Source organism: Oncorhynchus kisutch, linkage group LG3 (assembly GCF_002021735.2).
Source record: "Oncorhynchus kisutch isolate 150728-3 linkage group LG3, Okis_V2, whole genome shotgun sequence".
Taxonomy (NCBI): domain Eukaryota; kingdom Metazoa; phylum Chordata; class Actinopteri; order Salmoniformes; family Salmonidae; genus Oncorhynchus; species Oncorhynchus kisutch.
Window position 1 is genome coordinate 35,399,668 of NC_034176.2, and position 27,476 is coordinate 35,427,143.

General features: G+C 47.7%; 1 protein-coding gene across 10 annotated transcripts in view; it reads left to right on the top strand.

Annotated features, from left to right (window-relative positions):
• The window catches only part of LOC109881677 (fibrosin-like 1), a 395,301-nt gene that overhangs the window by 327,791 nt on the left and 40,034 nt on the right, over positions 1-27,476 (top strand). For all 10 annotated transcript variants that reach the window (XM_031805011.1, XM_031805016.1, XM_031805021.1 and 7 more), the window contains one exon: positions 23,138-23,186. In XM_031805011.1, coding sequence (XP_031660871.1) covers positions 23,138-23,186 — 49 coding nt within the window. The remainder of the gene's footprint in view (positions 1-23,137; positions 23,187-27,476) is intronic.

The window sequence follows — 27,476 nt, forward strand, 5'->3', positions numbered from 1 at the left end:
GTGTCTATTCGACCATAGAACTGAACCTCAAAATGCTGTGTTTATTAGGATAGCTATAACTTCATGTCTTATGGATAGGTTATTCCCTACAGTGGGCAAAGCATTATTAAGGTAATAACAATGTAAACAAATAGCTCTTTGAAAACTTTAGAGCGCCTACCTCTAGATTGCCCCTCTACGGTTGAAAAAGCTGTCGGTGTACATGTGTATAGGCCTACATTTATTTGATACTGGACTTTTTCTTACAGCCATACTACACAAACCTGTGGGTTGTAACACGGTTACTTTTATGTTTATGTCATTTCAAACTTAGAAAGGTGTCCGTATTATGATCATGAGAGATAATACTGCTATTTTTATTGGAAACGCTGTTTGAAAATGGTGGGCCTCAAGAGTTCAAAAGGGGCACTGGCCTACACGTTGAGTGGGTGATTTGGACAACCATGCTTGGCTTTTTGTGTAGTGTTTTCTATGAAAAGTGGATAGATCTCCTCACAACTTTACAACAACAATAACACCGACTCCTGTCTCCTTTTTGCGGCGTGTTCATAAAGTGGTCTTAGTGTTTCCTTTTTGACCTTGGCGTAAATGTGTATTTTAAAGCTATTTGATAGGGAAAATATTACCTTACTAATACATTAACGCCACTGCTACACAGTACCCACCGCCTCTACCACCTCCCTTTAAAAATATGTGTCTTTCTCCATTTCCTTCAACCAAATCTTTAATCTACTGCAGACGCAGCTCTGGAATTAGGTTGCAAAAAGCTCTCCTTATTCGTATCTTCAAAAGCCCATTTATCTCCAGCAGAAAGCTGATAAGAAAGAGGCCTGCTTGGCAAGGCTGATAAGAGGGTGAAAAAAAAAATCCTCCAGCTATTTGTAATGTAAGAGTTCAGGCTGATCACAGCTAGCTCGGGGATACATGACAAACCTTGCGTCATAAGCCTAATGCCTCATGCCTCAAACTAGGGGAGGAGGGGAAGGACAAACATTAAATGGAGATTTGTGTTGGATTTAATGCGGGGATTTAAAAGCAGTAGTGAAACATGAAACATCGGGGAGGAAGCGGAAACGTTAAGCAAATAACCCTATTCAGAGGTCTTAATCGTGACAATATCGACTGGAAAGTGGTAATGCTATCAACCACTATCATTAAAGGTGAATGAGCAGTTAAGCTGTTTTGGTTGGAATCACCTGCCTGGCCTGCTGCAGCACATTGAAATGTTGAGAGAAAACTAAAAACGTGGCAGTGAAAAATGTGTTGATGCATTTGATGTTAAATCTGTTTGTTTTTTAACTATTTGGTTTGAAGGGGTGATAAACTGCTCTAAATCCCCAACTGCAACCTGTCTGGAATGTAGATCTTAAATCCAAATTGGCTTATTCTGATGCTGCCTGCCTGCCCACTGTGAGAACAGGATGGTGAAATATGGTGGTAGGGTAGGTGTCTTACATACTAGAGTGAAAAACACAGCAACACTTTCACTTCACATTCATTCGGCAGCCTAGCCGTGGTACTGCTCATTCAAGGCCAGCCCTCAGGCAGTACTGTAGAGGGAGTGTTTCTCATCTCATCTCTATCGAGCTCTCCATTCTGTTTTTCTTGTATTTTTTTTTAGTATGGAGTGAGAGAGTGTGATCTCTTATTTTGCTCTTTGGAATGGCAGAGTATTAGCAGTCCATTCACTTCAGTGAAGGATGGATGGACATTCCCTTCCAAGTGCTGAATGTGTGCTTTCTTTCCTGCAGATCCCCTGACACAGCACCAGCGCCCATAAATCACATTACGTACATCTATTGTACCAATTTGTTGTCTGGGCACTTGTGTTAAGCCTATTAAGCTGGGTGAATTGTATTGCTTGTTATGTGGCTCACCTTTGTCCGATTCGCTGGGTAGAGGCCCCCTTCGCAGTATTTAGTCTATGATTTCCCTCTTATACAGACTGAGACGGCTGCTTGTTATTAGTCTTGGATTGATTTTTTCTAGAGGATTATTCTGAAAACACGTCATTACTATATAACAATTGACGTGTAACGTGATCGTATTCATACTTGGAGAGGAGAACACTCCCTCCTCTATACTCTACGTGTGTGTGTGCGTGTGCGTGTGTGCGTGCGCGCGCGTGTGTGTGTGTGTTTGAGAGCGAGAGAGCAATGGGGAATTTACAGGCTTCCCCATGGTACTTATAACGTCTTAATGCTGGCAAGAGAAGGACCATAAAGCACTCTCTCTGCACCAAAAGCAGTGGGAGACCTGAGAAAGAGGAACAGAGGAAACCAGCAGCAGTGAGAAAGAGTGAGACGGGGTTGGCAAGCAGCACTTTAATGTGCACTGCAGAGATGTCTGTTTTTAACATTAACGTTATAAATAACATGAATGGGCCCCACAAGGCCACTGGCCATAAAGGGACAGGGAGGTGTTGGCAAAACAAAATTCATTTTTTCCTATTTTTTATTGCTGCGGTCCACGAACAGTGGGTCCCTGTGGAGTCTGTGTGTTGTTAACCACTCTGGATGGGTGGTATTTATGCCTTTGTTCAAATGGAAGTGACCGGTGACCTTTCCCGTGGTGTTGGCCAGCTCTGACACTGTCACACAATGGATTGCTGCCTCCATAGTGTCTGTGTCACAAATGGCACTCTATTCCCTAGTGCACTACTTTTGATCAGAGCTAATGGACCCTGGCCAAAAGTAGTTTGCTATATAGGGAATAGGGGACCATTTTAGACTCAGCCAATTTGTCAACTGTGCAGCTTTTTCTCCCTCATCTCCTATCAGATGTTATTTCCTAAATGTTGGGGCATCTGCTCGCCCCGCGCTGAGTCCTGGGGGCCCGTCCTCTTTTTTTTCTCCTCGCCCCTCAGTTCTAAATGTCAACTGTGCGCCGCAACAAAGCGGCCACCTAAGGCCTTTTAAATACCTCCAGGTATTGCTGCAGTCATAGGTCAGCCAGTCACTCAGCGGGTAATGTGTTTTTCATGCTCACAGCTCACAGTGGACAGACGAGGGCCGCTCGGGCAAGGGCCACTGCACAACACAATGCCCCCACCCACCACCGGAGAGGTCAAGGGGGAAGGGAGGGAGACGGGGTTATGGAAGGGTAGAGAGATAGTGTGTGTGGGGGGGGTAAGAGAGCTTGGCCCCTCAGCACTCATCAGCCATGATGGGGATGTGTGCCTATGATGATGGTGGTGTTGTTGTTCTCACTATAGCCGTGGGATAAAGGACCCCCACTTCACATCAAACAGTCTCCCAACCCCATCATAAATATTTCAGAGACCTCTGCCTTTAATCCTCGCGGCCCGTCTCCAATTAGCCGCTGACGTCGGATGCTGCGAGGGCCATGATCTAAAAGGAGAGAAAATAGGGGTCTTTGATTCTGGTGCTCGCGAGCATCTATCGCCTTCACTCTCCAGCGTCCTCTCCTTATTGTGCGCCAGCCGTCTCATTGAGAGGTGGAGACACTCGAGTGAATTCTCCGCTTTTCAAGCTACCGACAAGGGTCAACCTGTAATTCTGGCAGCTTTCCTGCAAGGCCCTTCACTCAGCCCTCATCCCTCTCTCTCCTCCTGCACCTACTTCCCCCTTCCTCCCCCCCGCCTGCCCCATCCTGTCCCAAAGCAGCTCTTTCCAGCAAGCAGGCTGTCTTTTTTTTACCTTTATGAGGCGTAATTAAATGTGTTCTGTGCGGCGCTGCGTGGCACCCTGTCTGAGCACCAACCCCAGGCGTGCCATTAGCCAGATGTGGCTCTACTGCAGCTCTAATGATAGAGAGAGAGAACACAGTGGAGGAGAGGAGACAAACCCAGGAGTCCTCCATCACGCCATCCGAGATGTTTTGTGGGCCTAATTGCCCAATCGTTTTGTGCCCCCTTATGACTCCCGGCTCATGGATTCATTAGCCTCCCTGTGCTATGTCAGGCTAGCTAGAGTGTTCATGTTTCATCCTATGGCGGGTGGTAGGTGCTAGAGGCTCGTAGCCAATGGGGTGTCGTGGGAAGGGTGAAAACAGCTTACACCTTTACTTTGTCGGTTGCATGTAAAAAGTTACATACGTTAAATCAATTGTTATGTGGGGAAGTAATTTAGTCTATTACTGTGAATTACTTTCAATTATTCAATGCAGAGGAGAAAGAATATATGACTATATACCTGCAGGTATAATTTGAGATTGTGGTTGGGTTAGGGTTGAGATTGGATTAGGTTAGAGCTGAGATTGTGGTTGGGTTAGGGTTGAGATTGTGGTTGGGTTAGGGTTGAGATTGTGGTTGGGTTAGGGTTGAGATTGTGGTTGGGTTAGTGTTGAGATTGGATTAGGTTAGAGCTGAGATTGTGGTTGGGTTAGAGTTGAGAATGTGGTTGGGTTAGAGTTGAGAATGTGGTTGGGTTAGAGTTGAGATTGTGGTTGGGTTAGAGTTGAGATTGAGGTTGGGTTGAGATTGTGGTTGAGATTGTGGTTGTTTTAGAGTTGAGATTGTGGTTGAGTTAGAGTTGAGATTGTGGTTGGGTTAGAGTTGAGGTTGAGGTTGGGTTGAGATTGTGGTTGAGATTGTGGTTGTTTTAGAGTTGAGATTGTGGTTGAGTTAGAGTTGAGATTGTGGTTGGGTTAGAGTTGAGATTGAGGTTGAGGTTGGGTTGAGATTGTGGTTGTTTTAGAGTTGAGATTGTGGTTGGGTTGAGATTGTGGTTGTTTTAGAGGTGAGATTGTGGTTGAGTTCGAGTTGATATTGTGGTTGGGTTAGGATTGAGGTTGTGATTGGGTTGGGTTAGAATTGCAATTGTGGTTGGGTCAGGGTTGAGATTGTGGTTGGGTTGAGATTGTGGTTGGGTTGAGATTGTGGTTGGGTTAAGGTTGATTGTGGTTGGTTTAGAGTTGAGAAATGGTGTGTTTGTATCACTGACAAGTGAGATGAGCAGCAACCAGGCTATTGAAGGCACTTTCTAGAAAATACATGTTTCACCGCTGAGGCTTTGGAGGTTCTTAGGGATCCGACTGACAAACGCTGATTGATCGGCACAGATTCACCCAGCGCTTCCTTTCAACATCTCTGAGGATCTTAAGCTATAGTACAACCATTGAGCACTCTCTTTCTCTCATATTTCATTTTAAGCCCCTTTCTACTAGCAGTGTATTAAATTCTCTTTTCATCTCTCTTGTGTTTTTTCCCCTTGGTAAGCAGATTGGAGAGAGAGCGAGAGAGAGAGCGAGAGAGAGAGCGAGAGAGAGAGCGAGAGAGAGAGAGAGAGAGAGAGAGAGAGAGAGAGAGAGAGAGAGAGAGAGAGAGAGAGAGAGAGAGAGAGAGAGAGAGAGAGAGAGAGAGAGAGAGAGAGAGAGAGAGAGAGAGAGAGAGAGAGAGAGAGAGAGAGAGAGAGAGAGAGAGAGAGAGAGAGAGAGATCCTCTGGATACGGATGTATCGGGTGGTCTGTCTGTGAGCCGAGCTGCCTGGGGGGCTCTGTATAGCGCCGGGTGGGAAATGGTCCTACATACCAAACATACGGCGCCCTCGCTGGAAAGCAGGCCCCTTCGTTAGCAAGGAGCTGACGAGCTGCCGCTCAAGTTAGGGTAATTAACACCGCCACAGATTGTGGAACAGCTGTGCAATTTAGCACTGTGGCAACACCAGCGAGCCGAGAGAGAGGCTCTGCAAACAGAGGAAGGCTAGAGAGGGCTGCTTCAGAGACCAGACCACCTATACCAGGCCCCCCACGGCCAAACCATACAAAGGCCCTCAGCAGGGTAGCCAGGGAAAGGCATATTATTCATATAATATTTAAAAACTTTGCCTCTAAAGACTGAAGGCTGTAATATGTTTGGTAGCAAATATAACTACCAGATGTGAACAGACTTTTAAATAGAACAGACTTTCGTCTTTGGGTAAATATATTTATAGCCTGACAAACGCTAGCCTTTCACGATCTTGTGCATACCGTACAGTACTTTAAGGCCACAGCGGTGCCTGTGTTTAAGTTCGAGATTGAAAGAGTTAGGAGACGGTGCCTAGCTTTTGCGTATCCTTGGGTAATCTTGACATGCTGATTTTGGGGGGGCAGGCTATCTGTCTGTCTGTCCCAGTCTTGTTCAATAGTTATTGTGGAGCATGGATGGTGGGCCGCATGCATGTTAATTAAAAAGCCTCTAGACTTTCTCTCCGTGTGATTCCAGTCTCCTTTCGTCTTACTGTTCTCGGCAGTGTCTGGCTTGGCCCAGCAAAACCAAATGATATGTGAGAAGTAATTCAAGTGTCCTGCTCTCTCGTTTTTTTGGGGGTTTCTTTTTGATTGTATTTCATGTGTCACATTCCACCCTTTATTTTTATTCCCCTGGTTTTTTATCCGCGCTGATCCTTCACATCTGGTTGGGGTTTTAGCTATAGGGGAGTGATGATGTGTGGTGGAAAGAAAATGGCCTCCACATGGAGTTTTTACGCTCGGGTAGTGTTTCTTTGTGGATCCCCCAAACGAATTGTGACGGAGAAAGAAACCACACAAACATCCTGTGACTTTGACGTTTTTTTTTCTTCTCCTCTCGCGTTTGTGATGTTCTACAGAGATGCCCCTTGTAAAAACAGACCAATCGCAGTGGGCAAAAGGATCGGCTACACAAAAACAAGATATTTCAAGTTACGTGCCACTTTTCTAAGACTTATTTACTCCTTTTAGCTCCTTGCTAAATACACAACTGCAGTTTGGTGTATTTGTATCACAGGAGGCTGCTGAGGGGAGGACGCCTCAAAATAATGGCTGGGATGGAGTGGATGGAACGGTTTCAGACCATGTGTTTGATGAGTTTGATTACCATTCCAGTCATTCCGTTCCAGCCATTACTGTGAGCCCATCCTCCCCAATTAGGCTGCAACCTACCTGTGATATGTATGTAATTGACTCTATTAAACGAATGTACTTTAATGTAAACTGAACAGCAACCATTTTGGGGGGCCTTGAGCCACACTGCTGCCCTTTGTCTGTTACCTGTGGCAGGTGGAAAGTAAGGGTGTGTTGTATTTCGTACGGTCGGAGAGCGGGAAATGCAGCAGGCTACTCTAATGACATGGAACTGAGCGGAGATAAAGTTGACCCTGCAGGTTTGACTCCTGTTGAATGGCCCCGTCTGCGGAATCTCTCTTGCTCTCTCTCTCAGCAATCAAGTGTCACTGACGCATCCGTGGCTGTCAGTCCTGCTCTGAGAGAGAGAGATGGAGAGAGGGACCTCAGGGAACATGTTCCATTTCTGCTAATCGTGCCGACTTCAACAGACATTTCCACCGAGCTCCTCTCTACCCCTGCCATCCTCCTCCCCTCCTTGATTCAGTGACTGAGCAGGGCACAGAGAGAGAGAGACGGCCGTGTAACAACAATAATGTGTAAAATGTCTATCTACGGTAATGTGAGGGGAACGCAGGCGGGCGGCTGCAGTGTGCGCTGGGAGGCCAGACCGTGCCCCCGACGGGCCTGCCATTTATTTATCAACTGAGAGGAGAGAAGAAGAGAGAAAAGGAGGGGAGAGAAGGCTCAGGCTTCTCTGTGCCAGAGGAGGCCAGGCGGCTCATGAGGGATAGGAAATATAATTGAGCCTCTCTCTCTCCTGGCTACAGGGCTGACTCAGACAACAGCTCTGCTCCTCCTCTCCCTCTCTCTTTTCCTCTCATCCACGGTGTTCGTCGGTCACGGCTGAGAAGAGGAGGCGTCCATGGCCTTTCAGGCTCCGCACAGGGATGTCCCCAAACAAGACATGTCACTTGTGCTTACTGTGGCATTCATTTGATCAGATTAGATTTTCCCGCTTTCCTTTCCTTCCCTTCCCCCTCTCCACTCTGTACTCTGAATATGCCTCTCTCAGGGGTTTGTCCTGCGCCAGGGCTGCTGGAGAACTGACTGGCTTGGCTTGGTGTGTGTGTGTGCGCGCGCGTGTGTGTGCACGTGCGCGTGTGTGAGAGGCCCATGACATGGCTGTGTGGGGACATCCCACCTGTTGGTAGTGGGTGGTTGAAAGAACAAGTGTAGCTGTCAGAGACACAGGTGTAAAGTCTCTCCCATTGGGAGCCGGGCCCTGTTTTGGAAAGGCCTCAGCACCAACTACAGTAGGCCCACACTACTCTCTGCACTTCCAATCTACTACTGCTCTATATTCACCACGGAATCATATCTAAAGAAGTGAGAACCCTTGGTGAGACCAGGTGTAGAATCTGTGAGAAACAGGCAGCTAGGTGATCTGATTTGGTCCACAGTGTGTTGTGTTTGGGGGGATTGGGGAGCTGGTTGTGGTGGGTGGATGTTGCAGTCTTTAAGCCCATCTGTTTTTCTAACCCTAATTGCATATGGAGGTATTGATCTGTGGAGAGAGGAGGGCACCACTACCAGAAGGCCAGGCTCCCGCTGGCACCCTGCCAGCCCAGCCAGCGCTCTGCTCTGTCTGTCAATCACACTGGTGGGTGGCGGCCTACATGGGCGGGGATGTCCATTGCCTCCTTCACTCCCACCCTCCCTCCCGTCCCTCTTTCACTCCCTCCCTCTCCCTCACTCCCTACAATCCCTCCCTCTCCCTCACTCCCTACAATCCCTCCCTCCCTCTCCCTCACTCCCTACAATTCCTCCCTCTCTCCCTTCATCCCTTCGCCTCTAACAATAGTTCTGGATCCTCCCTGGTCCTGACTCTGACCCAGAACAATCCCAGCTAGGTCTGGCTTTAAGGACCCTTGTTACAGGAGAATAACAACCATAGGAGGAGAGGAAGACATGCCTGGAAGCAGGTCTCTCTCTCTCTCTCTAGCCCCCCCCCCATCCACCCCTCCCTGCTGCGCCCAGTTTCACAGCTTTTAACACTTGATTAATTCCCCCTCTCTCTGCTAAAGCTTTTAAGCAGTGTGAGCAGAGAGAGAGAGAGAGAGCGAGGGAGAGAGCTGTATGATGGGGATAGAGGGTAGAGGAGATGAGTTGGGGGTAGATGAAGTTCTTGGCTCTGTTGTGTTTGAGGCAGCTCGCAGGGTTTCATTTTACCCGGGCTCTGTAGAGGGATATGGGGACTCTGGATTATGTGCTTAGGCTCCATTGGCTGGATTATGCACCTTTTATCACCAGGGCCTGTTTACAATGGATATCTCTCCGCCGTTGACGGAGATGCCTCCTTACTACAACAGACGTGATAATATGCAAACACTGCTCTGTAAAAACAGCTTTCCAATCCGCTTTATTCCGCTGAATGCTGTATGTTTGTATGAAGGCCCCAGAGCATGGGTTTGGTAATCCAAGGATTCTCACAAAATATGGAAACATCTTGTTTGGGGAAAATTAAGAAGGGCAGTTGCCTTGACACGATAGAATGTCTTGTCCGTCAATGGATCTCATCCACACAAAACAGACAAGATGCTTCACCTGAACACTGAGATAATCCTAGCACTCAAAGAGAGACAGGAAAATGAACTCATAGCACTGCAGACAAAGGTTGTCATAGAATTAGCTTAAGGGCCTTTAAAAAAAAAAAAAAAGGTCATTTTGTAAATGACACTACAGAGTTATCAGCTGTTGTCTTAATAGTAAACACTCAGCCTGCCCGAGAACACTTCCGTTAGAGAAAGAAACATGTTGACATTGAAGAGGTGCATTTGGTTAATTGACAGGAAATGGCTTTGTTAGAGTGATCTGACTGCCTGGCCCGGCTGGCTCTGTAGTAGAGTAATTAGCTGGTTAACCTCTCCTCTTCCCCATACTGTACAGTCATGATCAATATACTGCATAATGTGCACCTGCCAATAGCCTCAACTGAAATGGAGATCAGACAGTCGAACCAAGTGACACCCAAGGGGCTCTATATACTACAGTGCTGTGTGTGTTACCGGTCTCTCTCTGTCCATCCATTAGGTTGACTCCTCATACGAGAGTTCAGAGGAACAAAGACTTAGCCAGAGTGCAGCCATCATGAGCAGCCTTGGAAAATGGGATGAGTGCTCAGGGGTAAAACTCTGGCTGTTGTTGTTTCTTTTCCACATGAATAATTGAGGGAGTCGCCATGTAAGACAAAGTTGCATTTACTTGCTTCATTATATTTGAATCTGGAGTGGAGTGAACATCGCTCAGCATAGCTTGGCACAGCAGACAGCTTTGAATGCGTCTCCGTCCTGAAGAGGTCGGTCAGTTGTAAATCTTCTCTACCCATGATGCAATGTAAAGTGAAACCCATGGCATCGCATGCGTTGCATCCTCCCCCGGTGAATCTGTTGAGGGATTTGTGTTTAGATTGTTGATGGTTGCCAGACCCAAATTCCTCTACAGGTGCTCCTTCCTAATCAGACATAACCGTGTCTAGGGTTGCCAGCACAGAGGTCCACCAAAGCTTGTGTAAGGCTACAGTTGATAGATAGTAAACTAGTTTCCCTATCTTTGCTGTGTAGCAAAGAATGCTTGTTTTTTTTATCGGTGTAGCCATAGAAATATAACTACTAGAAGCTCTATGTCTATGAGTGTATCATACGGATCCATCTGCTTATGGGTAGTGAATCTATAATTCAAATCTATAACTATCTGATTATTTACTGTACATGCCACTCTATCAGCAGCGGATGTAAAAATATGTGTCTGTATGTTGTTGAGTGCATCATAGATCTCATTCAGCGTGTGACAATGAATGCTGTGTAACTGAAAACCCATTGAGTCCCCGGTGTTTTGTCACAAGGTCAGGTGTGTGTGGTACTGACGGTGGGCATGCCAGCCAGGGACCAGGGTGAGGTTACACAGTAAGTGTGAAAGTCTGAATCATAAGCTCTCTCACAAGGTCTCTGCAGTTGTCACGTTGGCGAGAAACAGCCCGGCGAGAAACATCCCTGGACTCCCTGGTCTGTCAATAGCAGCACGCGCTTAGCCAAGGTTAGCTCAGCGCCAAAGAGCAAAGCTCCAGGTATTCACAGTGATGTGCCACCTTGGTTATTTATATATCTCAAGCCTTCGTAAGTCACACATCTGGAGCGAACCAATGACAGAGGAGCACTAGCACAATGCAGTGCCTTGTGGGAGCGGAATGGGACCGGCCAACAACACTGTGCATCCCGAATGGCACCCTATTCCCTATGGGCCCTGCTCAAAAGTAGTGCACTATGGCACCCTATTCCCTATGGGCCCTGGTCAAAAGTAGTTCACTATGGCACCCTATACCCTATGGGTCCTGGTCAAAAGTAGTTCACTATGGCACCCTATTCCCTATGGGCCCTGCTCAAAAGTAGTGCACTATGGCACCCTATTCCCTATGGGCCCTGCTCAAAAGTAGTGCACTATAGAGGGAATAGGGTACCATTTGGGACGCACCCCCTGTCTACTGTCTGCCCCAGCATTTCCCTCATAAACTGTCTCTCTGACATGCCTGGGCCCCGGTTGTGTCATGCTATGCAGTCACGAGTAAAATAAAGACGTCAATAAAAAAACAACGCCGTTCTCAGAATAAAGGATGCATGTCTCTAACGCCACAGGGGTCAAAGCACAGTTGCTGGGCTGCCCTTTCTATATTGGACCCCCCCCCCCTTCAGGTGTTAGGACCCTGACCCCTCCTCCCACCATCTTGTCACCAACTGAAGTCCATCAACCAATGAGCACCTGACAGACCGCAAACCCAGAAACACACCGCCCGGCCTCTTCTTCCTCGGCCAGCGATGTAGACGTGTTACCGCGTTTGGCGGTGGTGAAAGTCTCTCCCCTCATAAACATGGAGGTGTAATGAAGCAACATAAAGGTGGGCTGACCCCTGCTCCCCCTCTCTCCCTCCTCTATTCTCCATCCATCTATTTTTAAGGACAGCTGAGTGGGTGGGAGAAGTATTTCTAAAGGGCTGCCTGGGCGTTGGGTGTCCTGCCTGGCCTGGGCGCAAGGCCTCCCAGAGAAGTTTAGGTTTCAGCTGCCAGTAACCCGAGGCCTGGTGTCTGCTTTAAAAGTAAATTCCACTTAACGTGCCGCGTCTCTTTCCAACATGAACAGGGGCTTAGGTCTGAACCTCCTTTATATAGCGCATACCATGTCTGTTTGTGAAGGGGGGGGGGGGGCTGGAGAGGAGTGGCGGGGATAAGGGGGCGGCCAGGGGGTATGTGTTGCCCAGGGTTGCCAGTTCCTGCCCCACTAGCTGCCATTTCAGTTTTCCACTTTGCCTCCCATTTCTCCACCAGCCGTCAGACAAGTGTCTGTATTGATCCTGCGAGAGCCTGGCCTACTTTCACGCCGGTGGCTGACATATGAGCGGGATTCCTAAATCCCTGACTGAATTCCGATGCTGTGACAGTTGGGAGATGCTGTTACGCACTCCAGTCCTCCAGCAGACCCGTGTGAGAGAGTGCAGAGCCATGCTGACAGGATAAAGGTCAGGGGGAGCTGGTGTAACGGTAGCAAGCCAGGACGACTGTAGCACCCGAATGTAAAGTCTAAGACTCGGCTAAAGTCTCCTACCCTAGCAACCGCATCCTGGCATGCCAAAACGCACAAACAGTTTAGCTTGTGTATTATTGTATGTACTGCAAGTTCTTTCGTGTTTCTGGTTGTAGGATATGTGTTTAATAATATAATAAATTGTATCACTCAGTCAGTCCAGGATGTGGGTGTGGACAGTATGGGTAATGAGTCTAAAGTGTGTGTGGAGCTTTGGCTCTGCAGAGGCCCCCATCCCACCCCACCCACAGTCAGTTCAGCTCTGCTCTGGATCCCTGCTCTGCTCTGGCACAACATTTATTTTTGTTAGAAGAGAGAGGGGAATGATTCATGTTAACGTCATGGCACGGCCGGGTGAAAATGTGCCACCCTCTGCGCATTTTTCCTCTCGTTAAAGCTGCCCTCAGTGCTTGGAGGAGCATACCATGGGCTACCACACTGTTCAGTGTGGCGTCAGCCAGGCCTTTTCTTCTCCTAGTGAGACAGCCTCCCTGGGTTGGTGGAAATACACTGTGTGTGGGTTGGAGGGAAGGGAAGGAGAAGGGTCACAATGCCTTGTTATCACTGCATTAAAGAAACATCCCTTTTCGGTCGAATTCCTTCAAGTCAAAGCCAAAGCCAAAGCGGCTACAGTCAGTGTGGTCTTAAGTCAGGGAGGAGGAATAGAACTTCGTTTTTAGCCTGAGGTAGGCTCACTAGATGACTCACATTGTTCTGGTTGGAAGGAAAACAGGGTGAACAAGAGTTCTGTTGAGCGGCGCTTTAAGACACCTTCCTCTAACAAGCTGCAGTAAGAGGAGAGGTGGTTCTGCCTACCAACCACACTGCCTCCAGCTATCCTCTCCGCACCGCAGGGCAATCAAGGCTGTGCCCAAATGGCCCCCTTTTGCCTATGTAGCGCACTACTAGTCCTATGAGCCCTGGTCAAAAGTAGTGCACTAAATAGGTAATAGGGTGCCATTTTGGACGCCCCTCATGTCACAGTGGGCTCATGCGTCTCTGTGATATGCGTGCGTCTCTGTTAGGATGGTGGCTGGTGATGGAGCTCCACTGCAGCAGAGGTGGATTATTATAGTGTATCCTGTGGTACTTTGATCCTTTCTACAGGAACAATGCCTCCATAGTTGGGGCGGCAGGTAGCCTAGTGGTTAGAGAGCTGGGCCAGTAACCGAAAGGTTGCTGGATTGAATCTCCGTGCTAACATGGTAAAAATCTGTTAACCCACTGTTCCCCGGTAGGCCGTTGTTGTAAATAAGAATTTGTTCTTAACTGACTTGCCTAGTTAATAAAGGTTCAGTTAAAAAACTAAAAACAAATACATAAAAAAAAGATTTGGTTAAATAAAAAATAAAAAATAAATTCAAAAAAAGTATGAGGATGCTGGTGAAAACAATGGTGGTCTTGAATACAGATGGGGAGTTTGTTGTCATGCACCTGAGGCTTTGACATGGATGGTACTTTTCATCACCTAATTTTAATTTATTGTCAGGATTGGGTTAAGGTACCAAACAAAAGGATGTGAGCCTAGGAGATTAGGAAGACACCCACACAGGAGGAAGACGAGGGATTGGTCAAGGCTGTCAGCCAACCAATTAGAGACCAGCAAGCCTGGACTATAATAGCCGCCTCCCTCCTGACTCTATCTCTGGTCTCAGCTGCCAGTCTGTCAGTCAGTCAGTAGAGAGAGAGAGGATTCTGACATAAAGGCCCAGTGCAGTTAAAAACGTGATTGTCCTATGTTTTATATATATATATCCACACTATAAGGTTGTAATAATACAGTTAAATTACGAAAATTATAATAATGCCCTTTTAGTGTAAGAGCTATTTGAGATTTCAGCCTGTTTTGGTGGGATGGAATTTTGGCCTGCCAGTAAATGAGTGAATAGATCAATAAGAAAACAGTCTCTGCCAATAGCAGCTACTTTTCAGTTTTTGCTTCCGCACAAAGACCACTATCCCAGACAGTCCTAGCAATATTCTTGCTTGAGAAGATGCTCTTTGATAAGAATCCATTTTCGTTTCTATTTGACCAGTTTAATTGAAAACCGTCACAGTAATGGACTTAATTGTTACCCAGAAATGATTAGATAATCACTGGCTCTTTAAAGAGCAGGAGAGGAGGAGGGCTTGGAGTGCTGTGAGCCAGCTATCCATGCTGAACTTGCTGGGCTGAGCCAGGCTATGGTTGCATCCCAAATGGGACCCTGTGGGACCTGGTCAAAAGGAGTGCACTACACAGGGAATAGGGTGCCATTTGGGATGCAACCCTATATCTTCTAACACCCTACCGTCTCCCACCAGGCTATATCTTCCTCCTCAATACCATCTCCCACCAGGCTATATCTCTCTCCTCAATACAGTCTCCCACCAGGCTATATCACCCTCCACAATACCGTCTTCCACCAGGCTATATCTCCCTCCTCAATACCGTCTCCCACCAGGCTATATCTCCCTCCTCAATACTGTCTCCCACCAGGCTATATCTCCCTCCTCCTACCGTCTCCTACCAGGCTATATCTCCCTCCACAATACCGTCTCCCATCAGGCTATATCTCCCTCCTCAATACCGTCTCCCACCAGGCTATATCTCCCGCCTCCATACCGTCTCCCACCAGGCTATATCTCCCGCCTCCATACCGTCTCCCACCAGGCTATATCTCCCTCCTCCTACCGTCTCCCACCAGGCTATATCTCCCTCCTCCTACCGTCTCCCACCAGGCTATATCTCCCTCCTCAATACCGTCTCCTACCAGGCTATATCTCCCTCCTCAATACCGTCTCCCACCAGGCTATATCTCCCTCCTCAATACTGTCTCCCACCAGGCTATATCACCCTCCACAATACCGTCTCCCACCAGGCTATATCTCCCTCCTGCCTGGTCTTTCAGACCTCCACCTAGCCCATAGTGATTGCCAGCCCCCTCCAGGACTCTTTTTTCACAGTACGATGACTGTGCTACTGACCGTGATTTAACCCTGCATGGTAGATAGCACCATCTCTATCAGTGTGATCCCTCACTCTGTGTTATACATGACATGGCTAGAGATGGAGCTAGCCTAGCTAGCCACATATCATCCTTGTTTTATTACCTGCATCTTTTAGGTTCAGATTCAGCATGGGGCTAATTGAGTTAAATGGATAGTGATAGCTTAGATGATTTCGTCTGTCTTTCCTTTATTAGGCCAATTTAGCATGTGGCTCGGTGCATTATGCTGTTTAATGAAAGCCGTTCTCAGAGGTTTATCTCTGTTGGAATGTGAAACAGGAATATCACTGCACAGGTTCACTTAACTGGCATTGATAGCTTGCCCAGTTCCCTAATTCAAAGGGAATTTAAATCCGGTAATCTGATTTAAGCAACTCTGACTGTCATTTCCTGCCTTTACAGTTGAGTTTTTCTTCCTTTCTTTTTGATTTATTCGATTTCCCTCAGTCCTTATTTTACTCCTCTTCCCTTGGTTGAGGTTTTCATTTGTCCCCCCCCCCCCCCCCCCCCCCCCCCTCCAGGTACCAAGTACTGTGAAATATGTCATGTCCGTTTTCCTAATTTCTCTTTATCTGGTTACGGTGGCCCCAGGAGGCTGATGGTAGAAGTGGGGGCTGCTGCCGCTGTGATTTGTGACCCTGCCTATCTCTGGCTGCATGGGGCTTTAATGCCATGCCTCTGCCCTTCTCCTGCTGATGAAACAGGCCCTTGCACTCCCCTGATAGGCTGCTAATTTATATAATAAACTGACAGGCGGCCATGATAAGGGCTAGCAACTGCTCCTCAACAGCAGGGAGGGAAGGGGAGATTGGTGTGTGTGTGTGTGTGTGGGAGGGGGGGGGGGTAAAGGGAGAAGGGGGAGTGGTATCTGAGATACAGGGTAATATTTTACACAAAGCTCAAGCCCCTCTCTCTCTCGCTCTCTCTCTCTCTCTCTCTCTCTCTCTCTCCACATTTACTTACCCTGCCACTGTTGCTAGGGAAAGGAAGACCATGGAGTTGTCTCCCCTGCGCACACACAAACACACACTTGACTTTTGTATTTATTTGTTATCGTGCTACTGATGTTGATTGCGGCATTGTTGGGAAAGAGCAAGCAAGAAAGGCCTTTCACTGTACTTGTGCATGTGACAATAAAAACGTGAAACACACACACACATCATGGCTGGCTGTGAAAACGACACCGTGTGCAGGGGGGACGACTCCATTTTGCAGAGTCACACTGTGGAATGCATTACTATGTTAATTGTGCTCGAGGTGAGGGAGGCTCAATATCTAATGGTTTCTGGTTGACAGTCATGTGGGAGTGTGTCTCTGTCTTCTTTACACTTCTGGGTGTGTATGTGGAGGGGTGTCTGTAATCTTCCCGCGCCACACCTGTTCTGACTGGTGGGGGCGTCCTACCTCCCTCCCTCCCTCTCTCCCTCCAGCCCCCCGCCCCCCTTCCCTCCCCGCTAACCCTGCCTATCTGCCTGACAGTGTGGGGGAAATGCTCGCGGGCTTATGATAAACGACCACTCGGGAGGTCATTAAGTTTGTGGAACAGAGGAGGAGTATAAGAAGGACAAACGAGCGTAGATCAGAGGAGGGAGATAATTAATTTGGTGTCCCTGTTGCAGTGCGGTGGCAGACAGGCAGGCGGGCAGGCCAGTCATGTATGGCTGAACACAGCAGCAGCCACTCCAGTCTCAGATCCACCTTCACGTTAGCTGCTGTATCAGTCCCACCGCCTGACATTTCGTTTTCTACTGCTACTGTACTGCATCTAAGAGTAGGGAGTGCTGATCTAGGATCAGTTACCCCTGTACATGTAATATTAATCATTATAATCTAAAATGCTAAACTTGATTGGTGATCAGCAATCCTACTCTGAGATGCTATGAATTCGGCCCAGGTATGCCAAATGGCGAGCAAGCAAGAGGGTTGGGGTTAGAGAGTGATTTCACTTTATGCGTGGTTGTTGCTGAGGGGAAATATTTATCAAAGCAATGGCTACCCTGACATGATTGTTACATAAATGGCAGATGAAATACGACCTTCGTGGCGGCTTTGGATCCAGTCCAGGATCTTAATGGCAGAATGGTTGTAAGGGGATGAAGGAGTCAGGGGAGGTGGCTGGAGCCAGAGGGTGGGTAGAGGAGGCAGGAGGAGGTGGCTGGAGCCAGAGGGTGGGTAGAGGAGGCAGGAGGAGGTGGCTGGAGCCAGAGGGTGGCTAGAGGAGGCAGGAGGAGGTGGCTGGAGCCAGAGGGTGGCTAGAGGAGACAGGAGGAGGTGGCTGGAGCCAGAGGGTGGGTAGAGGAGGCAGGAGGAGGTGGCTGGAGCCAGAGGGTGGGTAGAGGGGGCAGGAGGAGGTGGTTAGAGGAGGCAGGAGGAGGTGGCTGGAGCCAGAGGGTGGGTAGAGGAGGCAGGAGGAAGTGGCTGGAGCCAGAGGGTGGGTAGAGGCGGCAGGAGGAGGTGGCTGGAGCCAGAGGGTGGGTAGAGGAGGCAGGAGGAGGTGGCTGGAGCCAGAGGGTGGGTAGAGGAGGCAGGAGGAGGTGGCTGGAGCCAGAGGGTGGGTAGAGGAGGCATGAGGAGGTGGCTGGAGCCAGAGGGTGGGTAGAGGAGGCAGGAGGAGGTGGCTGGAGCCAGAGGGTGGGTAGAGGAGGTTGGAGGGGGTGTTGGCCGTTGGGTGACAGTGGAGGAGGAGAGTAGGTGTCGGAGCAGGGTGACAGTGATGAAACACCAACCCGGGACGCAAATTAACAGAAGTGTGTGGCGGGTGGTGTGGGGAGGTGGCGGGTGGGCAGGGACAGAGTGGGGCTGCCAGGGTAATTGAGAGCTTGGTTGTCTGTGCCAGCTAGCGTGCCTCCTCTGAGTCCCCCCCCTCCGCATATCTCTCTCTGCTCCCTCTCCCGCTTTGATAAATGAATGGTCTGTGAAGTGGATGCTCTGTGATGTGCAGTGTTGCATCATGTCATGGCCGCCCAGTGCCCACACCTGTGTTAGTCCAGACAGAACAGGAGGGGTAGTGACACACCCTCCCTGGCCTGCCTTCCCTCTCCTCTCCCCATGGATGGATGGTGGTAGGTGGGTTGTACCATGGGAGGGATGCAGGGGGATGTTGGAGGAACATATGGCTGAATGGTTCATGCATCAAACAGCACTGCAGGGAATATGGTGCATATTGATTGGCTTTGTGTAAAAAAGAATCCAGACTTTAGACTCAAAGGTAGAGCAGAGGCAATAAGGCATCATCACTATCGATCACTATCGGCCCATGGATGAAATACAGGAAGTTTGTTCCCATGTCTTTGTCAGCTAAACTCACCGCATGCATTTGGTTGGAGTGTTATAGGCCATAGCTGGTCTGTGGTGGTCAGTGGGTGTTTATTACATGCTTCCGAAACGGATTGGGAGGATAGTCAATGTGGAAAAGAGCATCTGCTATGATTGAAATATAAACAGTCAAATGTGAAAGTTTGTGGGTTTGGAACCACAACAGAATCCCTCGCACAGCTCCAGCAAAGCCTCTTTTTGATATTCCGCAGTTAAACAGTCAAATGATTTTACAATTCTATTCTGTACAAAATGTACCCAGAGATTATTTTCACGAGGACTAGGAGTAGGGTTTCTGCTTGGGTCTCTATTTGGCATTTTGTTCTGGTTTTGTTTTCTCCCTAACCACCACACATACCTATAGCCCTCCTCCTCCTCCCCCTCCTCCATTTGGAAATATCTAGCTCAGTGTTCAGGAATGCAAAGCACGCAATACGAGCTGTAGATCAAAGGTAAAGGCTTCGCCCCGGACAGATCGTTTGATATAAAGCACTGGGAAATTGGTCTCTCAGCAGTATTTTTTAAATGAGGTTAATTGAATGTGGGTAATTGCTGACCTTCCTGTCTTTGTGAAATCACATCCTTAACTGATCAATGCCTTTCATAAATTCATGGCTGAAGGTCATTCTGTTGATTACCTTTTCTACCCAGCCCGCTACAGAGCTACAGCCAAAGCTCATTAGCTTCATTGTGCAGAATTGAGTGGAAACGCTTTTAATGCTTTTTACAATTGCTAACAATTTGTTATATTTCTCTGCAGTGACAGCAGATGCAGAAATGCCCCACTACATTAAGTGTCTCACTAAATGTTGGGTATTGGTTTTCCCGCCCCCTCCCTCTGTGTGCTATTATCAGGAGATTTATGCAGCCAATACGTCAGACGTGTTCTGGGAAGTTGAGGGACTTGTAACTTGTGGTGTAATTCGTCATTTGGCATTCCCTAAATCTTGGAACTATGGTGCTGCGTGTGGCTGTTTGGGGAGTTAGCACTCCGTTGGTGGGATTACACGCCCCTACCCCCCTCCACCGCCTACCTGCCTCGTTCCCTCTCTCTCTCTCTCTCTCTCTCTCTCTCTCTCTCTCTCTCTCTCTCTCTCTCTCTCGCTCTCCCCACACCAGGCCTGGTGAGGAAACGAGAGAATTTCACAGCTGCTGTGAGCAGGCCCCGGCTGAGGCCTATGACCTCCTTGTTGCATTTTTGTCCGTTTTTCTTTCTCTCTTTTTTCTCTCCAGCAGGCAGGCAGCATGTTTCCTCAGGGAGCCCTTGTGTGGCTCAGAGGAAGCTGAATCATAAAGCATGGCTAATGAATAGAATAGAGAAGGAAAGCTAAAGCCTGCTGACGGCTCTCCTGAGAGAAGGCCAGGCCACGAAGCCTCAGGCTCAAATAGCAGACTGCCCCAAAGGTCAGGCTTCCTGCGGCCCAGTCCAAGGGCTTTTGGCTCGCAGCAATGTGGCTTGAATTTCCTTTGTTTTTAAATTGTTAGATTTCCCTGTTTCCTTTGGAAAACCTGGCCTTTGGTTGGTGCCCCCCTCTCCTTTCCTCCCCTCTCCTCTTTTTCAGTTCTCCTCTTTCGTTCCCTGTCTGTTTTTTAATAGTGGACAGGGTTCCCCTCAACAAAGAGAGTGTGATTTAGTTATTTTATACATGACCTCTGCGCACCGTAACCACAGGCGCAGAAACTGCCAACAGAACAGCCCTCTGGAAAAATGTTTACTTGACCAAGCTAACCCAGAAGTTCATAGCAACAATTATTTTTTGCCAAAAGCAGACCCTGTTTTGGCATGCCTAAGAACTGCCTTTGTAATTTGGCCTTGTAATTATGAATTACTGACTCATGTGGGGAAGAGTGGATACAAAACAGAGCATTACATCTAAACACTGGTTGTTGAAACAACTAAGTTTGTTGGAATATAAAAACAATTAGCTAGCAACAGAATTCTCCTTTACTGAACACATACAGATACAGAGGTCTTAGTCTGGCCCACGGGTGATTTGAGTTTTAAAAAAACACCGTTCGGGGGAGGGAAACAAACTCAAGGTACTTTAAAATGACTAAATCAAATTAGAACTGTGTAGACATGATAATCAACCTATATTCATTCTGTTTCTTGACTGTCCAGCTCGCTAACATTCACTAGACAGTCAGGTAGCGTCGAAAATTCAAAAAAACAATGGATAGAGGACTATTTTTTGCTAGTTTTTGCTAGTTTTGCTAGCAAGGAAATATAATACATTTTCAGTGCGGCCATCCGGACCTCGTTAAAGACCAAATGCGGCCACTGGGGCAAAATGAGTTTGACACCCCTGTTTGACATCCAACACAGGTAGCCTAGTGGTTAGAGCATTGGACTAGTAATAGTTGTAGTTTCGAGTATGACCAAACCATTTTGTTTTCATGGCCGGCTTCTCCGAGCTCCCAGCACCCAGACCTCGACCCAGCTCCCGTGTCCACTTGACAAGCATTAATTTCTCCTGATCCATATTTTCACACAGGCCCTCCAGGGCAGCCGGTGATTCAGACAGGCGGACGGGTGGCGAGGCTTGCTACATGGAGCGTTTAATGTGGGAGCGCTAGCTCACAAAGAGCGTAGTGTTGCAGACGCCCTGGTTCTGGGAGAATGGAGGAGGCCAATGCAGAACACTTGTCTTTTTCTCCTCTTCACCAACAGGGTGGAATGCCACACGACAACACTGCTACTGAAGCTAAGGATTCACTTCTACCTCTGCCTTGAAAATACACCATGCCCTTACACTGTACCATACCTTGACTGGGTGTTAAAGAGTTATTGGAGCACTTTAGAGGCTGGAGGAGCACTGTTATAGTTTATATTAAAAGAGAGGGTGTCTCCACATAAACACTTTAGTCTAGTGTTCAGTAAAGGCGGTAGCAGTGTCTAGATTGGAAGGTATTAGAAGAAGAGTCTTCAGAACACTTGAGCAGACTGAGAGAAGCCAAGGAGCGACATCTGTGTTTACAGTGTGTTCTCCCTCTGATTCACTGACAGTGCTTTACATATGTTCTCTTTGTGCTGTGTAAACTACAATGATGGCAGTTAAGGACACTGGGGCCCAATGGATGAAGCATATGCTCCGTTTTAACAGCTTTTCTTAGTCCTGGCGAGGAGGGGAAACAGTGATTTACACCAAGACTGACCTCGTGGGATAAGGAAGATGTTCCGTGTTAATATTATCTTTTAAATGCATACTTTTGTCACCCTCTCGCAAAATAGCAGGTTGTCTGTGGTTGATTTATGACTCCAGAGCTGTGTTTAAAAGTTCTGTGTCTCGCCGGCCGGGTTTGATGTGTATTTTTGTTCAAATGTATGGTGTGTTTTCTTTCTGGAGAGGCTTGCCAGAATCTCCACATACATCTGACCAGGGAGGGAAGCCCAGTGTTTAGTCTACACGTCTCTGCTGTCACGTCATAGTCAGATGCCTTTTTCCCCTTCCAGCTTTTTGTCTCTGACCATTACTCACAGTGGTGTATTTGCTCAATACTTCTCTCAACTGAGCCTTTATAACTGTGGAAATTATATAGTAGTGATTTAATGCAGAGTTGGATAAAGCAAATATTTAACGTAACATTTTCTCCTAAAATCATATTTTGACGACAATGATTCAATAATGAACAGTATTACAGTGTGGCTTGAACGAGAGTTAGATTTTCTTTGATTTACAATTGACGGTTGAGCAGCATTAGCTTGTTGTGGTCGTTCATTGTGTCGCGGTGTGGTCGTTCATTGTGTCGCGGTGTGGTCGTGTTTTGTGTGTAGGGTCTTTGTACGTTCTCAGCTCCTGCTAAGATCCTGCAGAGGCTGATCCACCATACAGTAGTGCCCTCTTCTCTTCCTCTCCTCTCCTCTCTGACAACCTCATGTGCTGTGAGTATGAGTGGGCTGGCTGGCTCTCAGGTGGCACAACAGTGCCCCCTAATGTTACCTTGGCTCTGTCTGGACTGAAAGAGTTCAGCTCTGCTTAGAGAGAGGGACGTTGTGAGAATAAGGAACTCAGTCAGGTGCAGAGAAGGGGCTGCTTCTCAATGAAGCAGATTGAACACAAGTCAAGGAGGCACTGTGATGATTATCTATGGGTGAAGTAGAGTACAGGATCTGTATTGGAACGGAGAGTTGTTGTGTCCATATACATAGGTTGCAGTAGATCAGTGAAAATATGTCTGTTGGACCCAATAGAGACATCCATGTTAGCCATCTTGGTGGTCCCAAATGGAATAGAATTAGTGTGTTATAATCATGAACATTTTGGCGGATGTTTTTGAAGGATCCAACCCCGTCCTCTATTGCGTCGTGAATGCAATGCAGTTTGTCACGTTCTCTGAGGTGTCCCACTTTTGTCTGGAAACTACCAATGTCTTCCACAGAGGTCATCCATCTAACCAGACTATTAATGTTTCTCCGTCCTCTTGTCTTCCAGGTATCTGACGTAGGATCCGAGAAACTATTTTCCCCCACTACACCCAAAGGTAAGACTTTAGTTCTTCTATAGTCACCACAAACCATTTCCCCCCCTGTGTGGTCCGCTATCGTCCTTATAGATGACGTTTCAACGAACACCAAGGCAGTTTATAACATGCCAATGATGTCTACTGATTCGAATCTGATTGAGCACAAATCAGAACATCCACATTTGTATATTTTCTTCCCTGTGGAAGTGTGTTGGGACACCCAACCGAAGGCCGACATATCTCCCTTCCCACACACAACATTCAGGCTCATTAGAGTGGATTTACAGGCTCCGTGCCACATGCTCCCAATCCATAAATGGGAAGGTCCCCCCAGGCTACAAGGCTTCTGACAGCAGGCCAGACAGTAATGGCGGCCAGAGGCCAGGACAGAGGAGGGATGAGGAGGGAGGGGCCTGAGCCTCTCAGTCGACATAATCACAGGTCCACTGGGAATTGACGGAGGGTTTAGGGGTCGGAAGAGTGTAGGACAGGAGTACTGCACCTGTACTCAGGCTGAATGAGGAGCTGGTGTAAGGATGTGGAGGCGGGAAGGGGAGCGGAGGGGTGGACAATCCCCTGCCTGATGAAAGATAGCAGTATGTAGTCCACGTCCCCCCCAGGGCAGGAACCAGACCCATTAACAGATGCCGCATGATGGATATTGTGTAAAATGGGGCCATTTTCAGGAGGAGATAGAAAGAGTGCATGTCTGCGGGCCAGCTTGCCTTGGATAGATTAGGACCCAGCCTGTTTTATGCCTGAACAGAAACAGTAAATTACAACTTTCAGACATTACAGTATGGAGCTCATGATTTTCAAAACAGCCAGGACACATGTCCAAGCCTCGAGTGTACTACCGTCGTTGTCAGTTAAGATTGTTGTTGTTGGCCGAGTTGCTGGTTTATCACATGCACGCACGTGCAGACACACACACACACACACACACACTGACTCTCTCCCACATCCAGTCTGGAGAGGGCCTAGCTGTGTCAGTGGGCAAGCAGGTCTTGGGGAAATCCTGCTAATGTGAATCCCATTCCATGTCCAATGCACACCATGCGGACCCAGGGATTAGGACTGGAGAATTACATCCAGGCAATCCCATCAGAGGTCCCTGCCTGTTTGTCACAGGGATCAACGGCACTGTGTGTGTGTGTGTGTGTGTGTGTGTGTGTGTGTGTGTGTGTGTGCGCGTGCGCGTGCGTGTGCATGTGTGTGAAAGTCCGGCAACAATAAGGGCACCAGATTAGGATGAAAAGGAAAAGCCAGGGGATGGCTCTGGCTGGATCATCTGATTCAGTGATGAGTGAGAGGTTATTATCGTGTTAGCTGCTACCATTGAATGCAGTCCCTTTGCCAACGTACTGTAATGGATCCTAGTTTTAGGTCCTGTGTGTGTGTGTGTGTGTGTGTGTGTGTGTGTGTGTGTGTGTATTAATGTGTGGTTCATTCATGTGTATGTGTTAGCCAGGCCTGTGTGTAGAATGCAGAGCAGCCTGGGGGATGTTTTCCTCTAGTTTACCATGCATTGTATCTATGTCCTATTACCAGTCTGCCACTCAGTCCTTAGGGACCAATCTACATTCTACAATCCTCTCAGCCTCTGATCACTGGGCCTACACAGCTCTTGGCTCCGAGAGATTGGGCGCACTCACACACATACATACACACACACACAGTTGGTAAAGCACTGAATGTGCTAATGAGCATTTTGACAAATTTCCTGCATTTTGACATTTTGCTCATTTCTGACAATTTCACCTTTCATTAGTCATTTTAGATGAGCTGCATCATCACCAAGTTGACAGTCCGACATAGTAATCCTTGAAGGCAGTCAACCACAATAATGGCCTTAAAGGGATACGTCGGGATTTTGGCAAGGAGGCCCTTTATCTTTTTCCCCAGAGTAGGAGGAACTTGTGGATACCATTTTTATGTCTCCGCGTGCAGTTTGAAAGAAGTTGCTAACTAGCGCTAGTGTAATTGCTAACTATATTAGCGCAATAACTGGTATTCTATGCTATCTGCTAGCATGCTAGCAGATACCATAGATTTCCAATCATTGCACTAACGCTAGTTAGCATTGGCTTGCGAAACTACCTCTAAACTTTCTTCATACTGGACACAGAGACAGAACAATGTTATCCACGAGTGCATCTGACTCTGGGGAAGTAGATAAAGGGCAAATGTATCCCTTTTAGTAACACTCAGAAATCTGAGTTTTTTTTCTGAGTTTTTTTCCTCATAATTTGCTAGAGCATTTCTTCTTCTCTGTATTACTACCTCCTTCACAGCATCAATGCAGTTTTCTTTATGCTATGGAAAACAGTATTCTTCAACCTTCTGGAGTCTGACCTTAGTGCATGACTGCGGTGCTTTCAATGATTAGGTAAGAAGGTTCCGGTAGCTACCAGCTAGCTCCAGTATGGTAAAGGACAGACGTTATCTAACCGTTATCAGAGTTCTTGTTTAGCTTCGTCGTGAACTTCCTGAGAACTATTGATTTCTTGAAGGAGAAACACTGTCTTAAAGTCTTGTGTGTGGCTTTGGGGCATTGCATTTATTGAAAGAGATCTGGTTGCAGTTCAGAGTTGACATTTCTCAGTTCTTGGAAGGCGAATAAAAAGCTAAATGTAGCTGCTGAGGACGTATGGGTTCTGCCACCAGGAGAGGATAAACATACTTCGTGGGTACTTACGAAACTCAAGCAGAGCTCCTATGGAAAAAGAGAGCGTGACATACCACCTACCTACCAGAAACTGGAAACACACAGAGACGCTAGTGAAAGCAGGAAATGTCTGAGGGGAACAGCACTCTAGTTCTCTCACTCTGCCTGGGAGGCCATTTTGGCTCTGTCGTGTCTAACAGGGGTTTCATGTGAGTGGACAGACGAACCCAATTTGTTCCCTGAGCCAAACCAGGGGCATCTTGGGATAGGTGGGGGAGAAAGATTGGTGAAAACCCATTTCTGAAGTGGATTTGTGCCCATATAATCCTGATTAATTTTGACCCGTTGTGCTCATTTTAAACAGCGCATTACAGTAAGCGTGAACACAGCGAGCTTCGGGCTAAACCAGGAGCTTAGCGGCTTTGAGAGGCTTAGCAGCAGATGGCATTTTAAGCTGGACTTAATAAATTGTTTCCATTAAACTTACCGGCCCACACATACTGGATTAGGCGAGCGGAACAAAGGAAGGAGGAGAGCGAGAGAGCAGAAGAAGTGGTGGAAAAAACACAACAGCCACCACCACCACACACAAATGACACTCCATGTAACTGTTACTGTAGCCACGGTTAAAGGTAGGACATGGTTTAGGCGACTGCTGCTTGCGTCACGGAGGTGGAATCCACTGGAGTTGGATGTAGACATCAACTCGTCACGGATGTCAGAGACTAATTAGCTTAATTGACATGAGGGTAAACAAATAAACGAATGAATAAACCATTTAGCTTCCCCTGTGGAGGATTTAGCTTTGTTTATCCATACCTGTTCATATATAAACAACCATACAATACAAACACCAATATCCAGAGGAATGGTATTCAAAATAGCTTTTTTTCCTAGCATTTTTCATATCCAGAATTCTCAGTACCAACGTTGAGAACCCATTCCTTGTGGGGCTGAAGCCCCCCCTCTCTCTCCCTCTCTCTCCCTCCTATGAGCTCATGGTAGCTCTCTAAGCCCTCATTATGTGCTACACAGCCCAGGGTCCCCGTGTCGAATCACTAATCAAGCGGCCTGTCTGCTCTGCAGCCCTGCCTGCCACTCAATAGGTGCTGAGTGCCCTTTGTTCCTGAAGGCTGCTGTTTGCTGCATGTCAATAACAAGGCTATGGCTTGGGTATAGCAGCCTATAGGTCCACTCCACACACAGCCAGGAATATAGAATAGAGTCAGTCATACCTCTTGCATACACGAAGAGAGAGAAGAGACTAGAGAGGGGGAGGTTGGGTGGGTCAGGGGCAGGGAGAACAAGCAGATGAGTGTGTTTGTAATGCACCAGGCGATGCTCCTCTGGCCAGGTCATTGTGATGTTGCTAACCTCAGCGCGGCGGCGGCACAGTGTTTGTGGGCTTTCGCCCATTTAAATAATGACCAGCTAATCAGCTTTGCAGGCTGTTGAGTCTGAGTGGAGGAGTGGAGCGAGCGCGTAGGAGAGAGTGGCTGACTGGGCCAGGCAGAGCTGGGCTGGGTTGGGGGCAGACAGGATGCGTAATAGCGAGAACGCAGGGAGGGCGCAGGGGCTTTCTGTAGCCCACGCAGCCAGATTACAGGGCTGTATTAAATGCAGCCGTCACTGCGGAGGAA